This window comes from Solanum stenotomum, chromosome 8 (genome assembly GCF_019186545.1).
Source record: "Solanum stenotomum isolate F172 chromosome 8, ASM1918654v1, whole genome shotgun sequence".
NCBI classification, from domain to species: domain Eukaryota; kingdom Viridiplantae; phylum Streptophyta; class Magnoliopsida; order Solanales; family Solanaceae; genus Solanum; species Solanum stenotomum.
This window is the reverse complement of record NC_064289.1, coordinates 31,918,145-31,927,757: the sequence shown is the minus strand read 5'-3', so window position 1 is coordinate 31,927,757 and position 9,613 is coordinate 31,918,145. Positions and strand designations below refer to the sequence as shown.

At 38.4% G+C, this 9,613-nt stretch overlaps 1 protein-coding gene across 2 annotated transcripts in view; it reads left to right on the top strand.

The window, feature by feature from the left end:
• Positions 1–289: 289 nt before the first annotated feature.
• The window catches only part of LOC125872250 (AP3-complex subunit beta-A), a 15,958-nt gene continuing 6,634 nt past the window's right edge, over positions 290–9,613 (top strand). The window contains exons 1-7 of one of the 2 annotated variants that reach the window (XM_049552967.1): positions 290–631; positions 701–777; positions 849–1,098; positions 1,526–2,152; positions 3,568–3,741; positions 4,105–4,231; positions 4,357–4,457. In XM_049552967.1, the coding sequence (XP_049408924.1) occupies positions 416–631; positions 701–777; positions 849–1,098; positions 1,526–2,152; positions 3,568–3,741; positions 4,105–4,231; positions 4,357–4,457 (1,572 nt within the window). In that variant the 5' untranslated portion in view covers positions 290–415. Of the gene's footprint in view, positions 632–700; positions 778–848; positions 1,099–1,525; positions 2,153–3,567; positions 3,742–4,104; positions 4,232–4,347; positions 4,458–9,613 lie in introns of both variants that reach the window. The other variant, XM_049552966.1, reaches the window with a different exon arrangement.

The window sequence follows — 9,613 nt, the reverse complement described above, 5'->3', positions numbered from 1 at the left end:
AGATGTTACAAAAGAAATTTTGAATCTTCAATACCTGTTTAAAACTTCTAAAGCCATATTAATTGTAGGGATAAAAGGGAAAAATTAATTAATTCAATCACGATTTAATAAATGATCAATAATATGAAATAAATATTTTTAGTAAGATGCTTATCTAATAATAGGAGACGGAGGAAGTATAAATTTAACAGGTCTTGGCATTTTTGCCTATTTTTTCCGATTAAATTGATTATTATTGCACTCCTCTACATCCTATTGAAGAGTAGCTATTTGTGCACTTTGGCACCTAAAGTTGCAATAATAACTAGGCTAAACCCCGAATGCGAAAGGCATCGGTCGCTAAACTGGTGCTAGTCGGAGTACAATCGCTGAAGCTGAAGACCGGATCGGATTAGAATTCCGAATGAGTTAGAAAATGTTCACACAGTTTGGCGCGACGGCAGATTCACTGAGCAAAGCCTCAAGTTTGATGTTCCGCATCGGCACTGACGCCCACCTCTACGATGATCCTGATGATGTCAATATTGCTCCCCTTCTCGACAGCAAATTCGACTCTGAAAAATGTGAAGCCCTCAAGAGATTACTTGCTCTCATTGCCCAAGGCTGCAACGTCTCCAATTTCTTCCCTCAGGTTTGTGACAATTTTAATTCTTATCAAATTATCACTTTTATTGAAGTTTGTTTGATTACTGCACTGTAGGTGGTGAAAAATGTGGCTTCACAATCAATGGAAGTGAAGAAACTGGTCTACTTGTACCTCCTGCATTATGCTGAAAAGTATGACACCAATTTAAATGAGATTACACTAACATGAGGGGAAAAAATCTTATCTCTTATTTATGTTTTAGGCGTCCAAATGAAGCATTGCTTTCAATTAACTGTTTCCAGAAGGATTTGGGAGATCCTAATCCATTGGTAAGGGCGTGGGCACTTCGTACAATGGCAGGAATTCGCCTTCATGTGATTGCACCCCTTGTTCTTGTAGCAGTGGGAAAATGTGCAAGAGATCCATCAGTATATGTTAGGAAGTGTGCTACTAATGCACTTCCAAAGTTGCATGATTTGCGTTTGGAGGAGAATATTAGTACTATTGAAGAGGTACTTTTTGTTGCTTTATAAAGTAATCATGTCCTTGTAACTTATACAGGAAAGAACTGCTCCAATGTTCAAATCATTTATCTAAATATCATAACAGATCTGTTGCTAAGCTAGGACATTCCCTTGGTTTGTCCTAAAAATTAGACTTTTGACTTATACACTAGCTAAAGCTGTTTAAACATGATTTCATTGCACTTTTGACAGTGATTTAGGGCCTTCTCTTCTCACCAACAACAACAACAAAAAGAACCATACTCAACTTGGATTTTTCATATTTTCTTCCATGTTGCCATATGTGTTTTCTACAACTAAACTGCAATCATGGCTTCAATCATGCTCATGTCAAACAAGCAAACCAAAAAACAAGCAAGTGGATTTCATCATTACTAAATTTGACTTCTACTGCATCTACTATTATGTTTTGCAGCTTGTTGGGATTCTTTTGAATGACAACGCTCCTGGAGTAGTTGGAGCTGCTGCTGCTGCATTTGCTTCTATATGTCCTAATAATTTCTCTCTAATTGCAAAAAATTATAGAAGGCTGTGCGGGACTCTCCCTGATGTGGAAGAATGGGGTCAGATTGTTTTGATAGGGATCCTTATACGGTATAGTATTGCTAGGCATGGGCTTGTTAAAGAATCCTTGATGGTAGCTTCCCATTCTCCAGAGAATTCTAATTCAGGAAAGGAAGGATCTGAAACCTATTTTGGAATCAAAGAGAGAACCAATGGCATTGGGAGTGTTGTTTGTGAATCTGAGATAGCAGAAATGGTATCTAGGAGTTATCTTGAAGGACCAGATAAGTATTTATCCCGACCATGTTCCGAAAGAGCTTCTTCTTTCAAGGACTTATCACACTTTACATCCGCAAAAAGTAACGATGATGTGAAGATCCTGCTACAGTGTACTTTACCTCTACTGTGGAGTCAAAATAGTGCAGTGGTACTTGCTGCTGCTGGAGTGCACTGGATTATGGCACCAAAAGAAGAAATTAAAAGAATTGTTAAGCCTTTGTTGTTTCTGTTGAGATCATCGGATGCCTCAAAATACGTGGTAATTCTGTCTCCCAATAGTTTTAGTCAAAACTGATTCTTATTTACTTGGTAATATGCCTCAGGAGCCATTGAACTTTTTTAGGCTAGAGTGATGGACAACTAACGTTGAGAGGTGCCGTTTTAGTTATTTAAGCATTGACAACATTGATCCTCTGTTAACTTCTTGGACAGTTCTTGTAGGAATTTGTCATCTGCGATGCATATGACCTTCTATGGGAATTCAAGCTTTGATGAGTTTGTATTCAGTTGTAACGGTATTGTAGATTGAAAAAAACATGGCAATATGAATTTCACAAGAGCTTAAAACGTTGTACAGTCCTCAATTCTCTTGCTTGTAATTGCTTAAAATCACCTTGTGCTGTGTTAGCCTTTCAATGAGGCAAAGACACATGTGGAAATATTTTGACTATCTCCACTTCCTAATTTCACAAGGTGCTGCTGGAGTTTTATGCTCCCTAAAATGAGTGAGAAAAGAAACAATGTCATTCTGTTGCTGGTAGAGTGTGACTTAGAGGTTGAAGGAAGAGGAATATGCGTTAAGGTAGACTGACAACTCAAGGGCAGAGGGTTGCTCGCCATTACCTTTTTGTGATTTCTCACTTTTCTTGTCATTTAGACTGATATTTCTAGTTGAACATTCATATTGGATCACTTAAATAGTAGTGACAGTCACTCACTGACTTGTAATAAAAGAAGTGCTGATGGTCAAGTTGCTGCTTTCCTAAATTCAGCCACCAAATCAACATCTGTCAATCAATTTCTTTGCCCGGAAGTTTACTTGGTTCAAGTCTTTTTCACATTTTGTTCGGCCTAAAAACCTTAGGTGCTTCAATGAAGTTTATCCACGGTTTAGGTTGTGGAAAGATTTGGTCTTGGAACTGGATTAGAACTCTTCTCCACGGGAATTTTCACAAGTTAAAGAGATTTTTGGTCATGGTTTCAAGAAGATTTGAATTCTCCAGTAACTTACTAGCTAGTGAGATAAGGTCGTTCAGATCTTTAGGGTTGTTTGGTATGGGGGATGGGATAAATAAAGTTATCCCATGGATTGGGATATCCCATGGGATAAGTTATCCCACCAATATATATGGAATAACTTGTTCCATCATTATAGTATATGTGGGATAAATAATCCCGGGACTAATTAATACCCCTAACCAAACACAGGATAAAATAATTCTGCATTTTATCCCAGGATTATTGTCCCTTCTCCCTCATACCAAACGACCCCTTAGGGACTGTTCTTTAGGACTTTGTCTTTCTTAAAATACTATGACCGCATTATTTTGCTGCAATCAAACATACATCCGTTAGTAGAACTTTGTTTTTGTGAAAACTCTATGACCCAACTTTGCTGCCATCTACAATACGTTCCCTACTTTTGGTGTATATGTAATTCGTTGGTTGATGCAGGTACTCTGCAACATTCAAGTGTTTGCTAAAGCAATGCCTACCTTGTTTGTTTCCCATTTCGAAGACTTCTTCGTGAGCTCTATTGATCCATATCCAGTGAAAGCTCTGAAGCTTGACATACTATCTCTAATTGCGACAGATTCATCAATTTCACCTATTTTTAATGAGTTCCAGGTACACTTTTTCATCTAAATTTATATGTACATTTTTCAAACCATAGTGATTGTCTTGATCTAATTATTTGAGATGCTATAGACTAACCAAACTCAGCTTCATACAGTCATGAATCCTTTTAAAGCACCTTTCTCTCCTTTTTTATATGCCACTGAATGTAATGTTTGGTTTATTCTTTATCAACGTAAAGGGAGTATGTGTGCGTTTTATGATTTTTCTTATGTTGCAATTTAGTTGCTTGCACATTGGGGTTTCCAATCTCTTTACAGCCACGTGTTAACTTCGCATCATTAAATTATTTTTCTCTTTGTTGTTGTGGAATTAGTCATGCAAGTTGGTTCTAATTTGTCAGTTAATTTTTAGGATTATATTAAAGATCCAGACAGAAGGTTTGCTGCAGATGCTGTTGCTGCTATTGGCTTATGTGCCCAACGACTTCCAAATATAGCAAGCATATGTTTGGAAGGACTATTGGTTCTGACTTCATCTGGTAAAGATATCTTCTGTTTATGGAATCTATAGGAGAGCTTTTGTTTTTTGTAATTCTGAGCTTCATTTCTTCATTTATTTAGTTTCAGTTTTTTAAGTAATCACGGACACATGCAGAAATTTCAGATGTGGACATAGCATCATTGGATGAAGAAGCAATTATTCTGATTCAAGCAATAAATTCCATCAAAACAATCATAAAACATGAACACTCAAGTCATGACAAAGTGAGTTGCTTTACTAACTCGACAAATTTGCACATTTTTCAATTTCTAGCCAATCATTATCATTTTGTTACCTGTTACTTAATAATGATATTTTAGGAATTTTCTTAATCTGGTAACAAGTACTTCCTCCGTTAAGTATACATGACACTATTTCCTTATTTGTCCGTTCCAAAAAGAATTTGACATTTTTATATTTGAAAACATCTAACTATAAACTTCTCATTTTTCCTGTAATGAGAAGTTCTTATAGACACAAATGTTACGGTATGTTTAAGACCACAAGTTTTAGAAGTCTTATCGCCACACAAATATAATGAGTAATGACATGTTTAAGACCACAAGTTTCAAAAGTCTCCCTTTTTTTTACTTTAAAATCCATAAGGAGTCGAATTATGTCACACAAATTGGAACGGAGGAGTATATACAGTGTTTCATTAATGTTGCTTCAGGTACAAGGCAGACTGCTTATTATCTTAGGGGTCTTTTATCCAGGGGCGGATTTTTTACCTCGGTTGAAACTCTGTATATATATGTATAAGAAATGTTATAAATATAAAACTTGGCACCCGAAGTATCAAGATGGTCCACGGTGCCAGTGGTTAAACCCTATGTTTTCCTCCCAAGGAACACCAGTCCAAATCCTTGTTGCTACTCTTCTAAAAACATTTTAGTATATTTCTTTGACCATTTTTTCTTTCTGTTTTTTTTTTCATGGGAACTTTTATTATTATACTTAACAAAAGCAAGCTCACTCGTTCACTACGAGTGGAAATCAAATGAACAAGTTCTATTTATCTTCTGTGGATCTGTATCATTTTTCTTTCTTTACATTCCTCTCTCTTCATCAAAATTTTAATAATCTTTTCCTGTTGCCCCAGCTTCATTTCTGTTTTCGTCTCTTATCTTGAATTTTACATGTTATTTTATTTTTATTTATATGGTTTAACAAAATACAAAAGACAAGGGTATGTTGAGTCTTGGTTCATGCTGATTTAGAAAATAATTGTTTTTTGTATTATAGAAATTATGCTTGTAAGGTTGAGTTGATGTACCAGTCTAAACATGAACCTTTCTAAATAATATTTGGAATAATATTTATCTATGTATCGAAAAGACAAATAACCCGAACTGTAAACAGAAGTTGATCAAACTGATCAAATGTTTACTCTATTTGAACCATATAATTGTAAATACGTCTAATTTTACAGTAAAGTATCCCCCGGAACCTCCAAATTTTGGATCCGCCTCTGGTTTTAACAGGTAACGTTGCATGTTCGCTGTCCTTTGGAGAAGGTGCTAATGGACTTGTCTTGCCACCTCTCTCATGTAGACTTCAGAAGACGTGCTGCAGAAATTTAATGCACTGTTAAAATTTTCTGACATGGAACTTTTGAATCTGAGCTCTAATTGTAACTTAGACACATTTATTAAACAAAATGTTTATAGTTTAGAGAACACCACTAAAGGAGCCTGCAGTGACTAGTGCCACCAGAAATGTGGAAATATGAACACATTTCTGAAAAGTTCAATTTCTAAACTTTTCTACTCAATTGAAAATGCTCACTCTGTCAATGGAGTTTCAGGATAAGAGATATAAACCATAAAAATACTTAATTAATGCTTATGGGCACGGATAAAGCCGTCATGCATGTACTCTGATACAATTCTTCGTCAATTCTCTTAGTATGGGTGACAGGGTGTGCTTTTTCATTTCCAGTGATAAGTCTTTTGAAATAAATGATATCAGTGAAGGTTCTTTTAGGTGGTTCTTGTTCAAGGAGTTCAGTAGTCGGTTTGTCAGTAAGATTAAGATCGACGAAGTCATTTTAAGATGGGTATGTAGTGTTATGAGATTAACTTCCAAAGGTGTTGGGGACCTTTATAGAAGATGGGACAGGCTTAAGGAGGGGGATCTGTTCAGAGTTTATCAGAACTTCAACTCTTATGGGAGATTTCTTCGAGTAGAAACATTGCGGGGCCAAAGAAAATCAGCTATTATCATCCCGGAGATGGATTACAATGTAGGGTGGAGTGATTTAGCCGACAAAATTATCAGATCTTTGGGTGAGCCAGTTAACCCAGCTCTCCGGAAGTTTGTCACCCCAGGGAAATCTTTCATGGATGCTGCAAATATCCAGAAATGGCCAGTTATGAGCTCTCAGTCTCATTCTGAATTGGAGAATCTACAGGAATACTTGCAGTGTTGCTTAGTTGGAACCTTCAATGACCCTTTCAGCTCGAGTCCAAATCCAACAGTCATCCATCAGTGGTTCCTGAAAAGGTGGAAGATGACGGCAGGGTTGCGCGTCTTACAGCTCACACATAACCAGATGATGTTTGAGTTTCCATCTAGGCAAGAAGCGGAGAGGATAATAATGGGGGAATGGTTTTGGAATGGGAGAAGATTATCACTTGAGTGGTGGTCTCCAGAATCAGGGACAGATAACTCTAAAGAAGAATTAGTAGCAAATCAGAGGTGGATTAGGGCTTTTGGCATCCCGCTTCACGCATGGTCGGAAGTCTCTGAAATTTATCGGGGACTGTTGTGGTGATTATATCGGTGCAGATGAGGACACAAAGAAGAGAAATCATATTCTCTGGGCTCAGATTTGTATTCCAGCAGTAGCACGAGAACCTCCACGCAAAATTGATTTGAGAGTAGGCGGCAAAATTTATGAAATATCCATTATTGCCGATGCCTTCTCGAAAATCTCAGTTGCCGGTGATTCTGATGAACAGGGTTTTAACCAGCAATCCAAACAAGTTTGTGTCTCGAAAACTGAGCAGTCTATCAATTCAAATTTGAAATTTGCTGATGCCCCTAGGGTTGGGCCCAAAAAATCTAAGACAACCTTGGGCCAACTTAAAGCAAAGGCCAATTGCAGCAGAAGACTCCAGACCAAGTTTATGTTTTGCAGAATGAGCAGCCTATTGATTCAAATCTCAAATCAGCTGAGGACCCTAGGGTTGGGCCTAAAAATTCTAAGACAACTTTGGGCCAACTTAAGGCAAAGGCCCAGTTGCAGCAAAAGACTTCAGACCATCTTTATTATTCAAGGAGGAAAAAGGGGAACTTGCATCTCAATAAAAAGAAGGAGATATTAAAGGAGTGTAAGGCTATTAGGCCAGCCCAAGCCCAATCTATAGTGGCAGACACACAAAAGCCTTCGGAACGACAGTCGAATGCTAAGTTATCTCAAAAGCCATTGTTGGCTTCCCTAACGCAAACTGATTCTCTTGATGAGTGAGAGGGAGACGCAGACGACGAAGCCGAATGCATGCGACCTCTATCTCTTCTCTCTCTTCCTCCTATCCACTCTGTTTTCTCTATTGGGTGTTCTCAAGATTCAGGTTTCTCTTCCCCAATTAGTAGCGATACTTTGTCACTACCCTGGTCCGGTGATAGCTTGGAGGAACAGGTTATTTCACACCCGACAGTTATTGAAACCTCTCATTGGACCAAGATAGTGATGACTAAAGCTTGTAAAGCCTTTGGGGTCAATTCAGTGGGGTTTGAGCACGAAATCTCCGATATGATACTGCGAATGGAACAAAAGAGGAAGTTACAGTTTCAGAAATCAAAGGGAAAGAGCAACAGAAGAAAAGATCAAAGGAAAAGGGTGAGATTGTGGCCAAGAAGTTGCAGTGTACAATTAATTATGAGAATGGAGAAGGGTCAAGTAGGGGCAGGTTCCACAAGGCTTTCTCGGAATGAAAGCAAAAATTATCAGTTGGAATATAAGGGGGCTTAATGATATAAGCAAAAGAAGCACCATCAAGCTACTTATTCAAAAATGGAAGCCTGACATCTTGTGTTTACAGGAAACAAAAACAGAGTGTTGTTCTGTTGCAATAGCAAGACATATTTGGGGATCAAGATGGGTCGAATGGGTTGAATTGAAAGCAAGTGGTACCAGGGGTGGCATTATTATTTTGTGGGACAAAAGACAATGGAAATGCTTAGACTCTTACCAAGGGCAGCATACTCTTTCGGCCATGTGGGAGGGTTTGCAGGTGGACTTCAGATTCTGTTTCTCTGGGGTGTATGGACCTCACTCAACTTCAGAAAGGTTTGACCTATGGGATGAGTTGGCTGCTGTCAGAGGCATTTGGGATGGATGTTGGGTCATAGGTGGTGACTTTAATGTATGTAGATATGAACATGAGAGGTACAATTGTATAAGGAGATCCCAGGACATGAAGGACTTCTCTGAATTTATTCAAGACATGGGTCTTATTGATCTCCCCTTGCATGGTGCAACTTATACATGGACAAGGGGAGAGGATTTTCTGCAGGCTTCCAGAATTGATAGGTTCTTAATTTCCGCTGAATGGAATGAATTCTTTGGAGTTGTGAAGCAGGTGGCCCTGCCAAGGGTTCTCTCCGACCACAGTCCCTTAGCCCTAGAGAGTGGCGATTGGACTTCTGATCCTTCCTACTTCAAATTCGAGAACATGTGGCTGCAGCATGAAGGTTTTCATGATATGGTCAAAAATTGGTGGCAAGGTTATATAGTAAATGGCTCTCCAGACTTTATACTCTCCCAGAAATTAAAATTTTTGAAGAAAGACCTTGTTACCTGGAACAAGGAGGTCTTTGGTAAGCTAAATTCCAGAACCAGTAAAGCCATGGCTGATCTTCTGCTGACAGAACAAGCAACTGAAGGAAGGGTTCGGTCTCAAGTTGAAAAGAACAAAATATTGCAATTACAACTAGAGATTCAACAATTAGCAAAGGCAGAGGAAACCTCTTGGAGACAAAAATCGCGGTGTCTATGGTTAAAAGAGGGGGATAGGAATACAAAATACTTTCAAAGAATAGCCAACTCCCACAGGAGATACAACCACATTGACAGATTGCAGGTAGGAGATGACCTCATTGAAGGAAAAGAGCAGGTGAAAGAGGTAATTCTTGACTTCTACCAAGAGTTATACTCTGAAAACGAATCATGGAGGCCTACTGCTACTTTTGAGGGCCTGGGCAGTTTGAGTTCTGAAGAGAAGAATGCTTTGGAGCAGGCCTTTGAAGAAGAAGAAATATTGAATGCAATCAACTCATGTGCCCCAGACAAAAGTCCAGGGCCAGATGGCTTCTCTATGGGGTTTTATCAGAAGTGCTGGGGAATTATCAAGCAAGATATTTTGGGTGCGCTCAA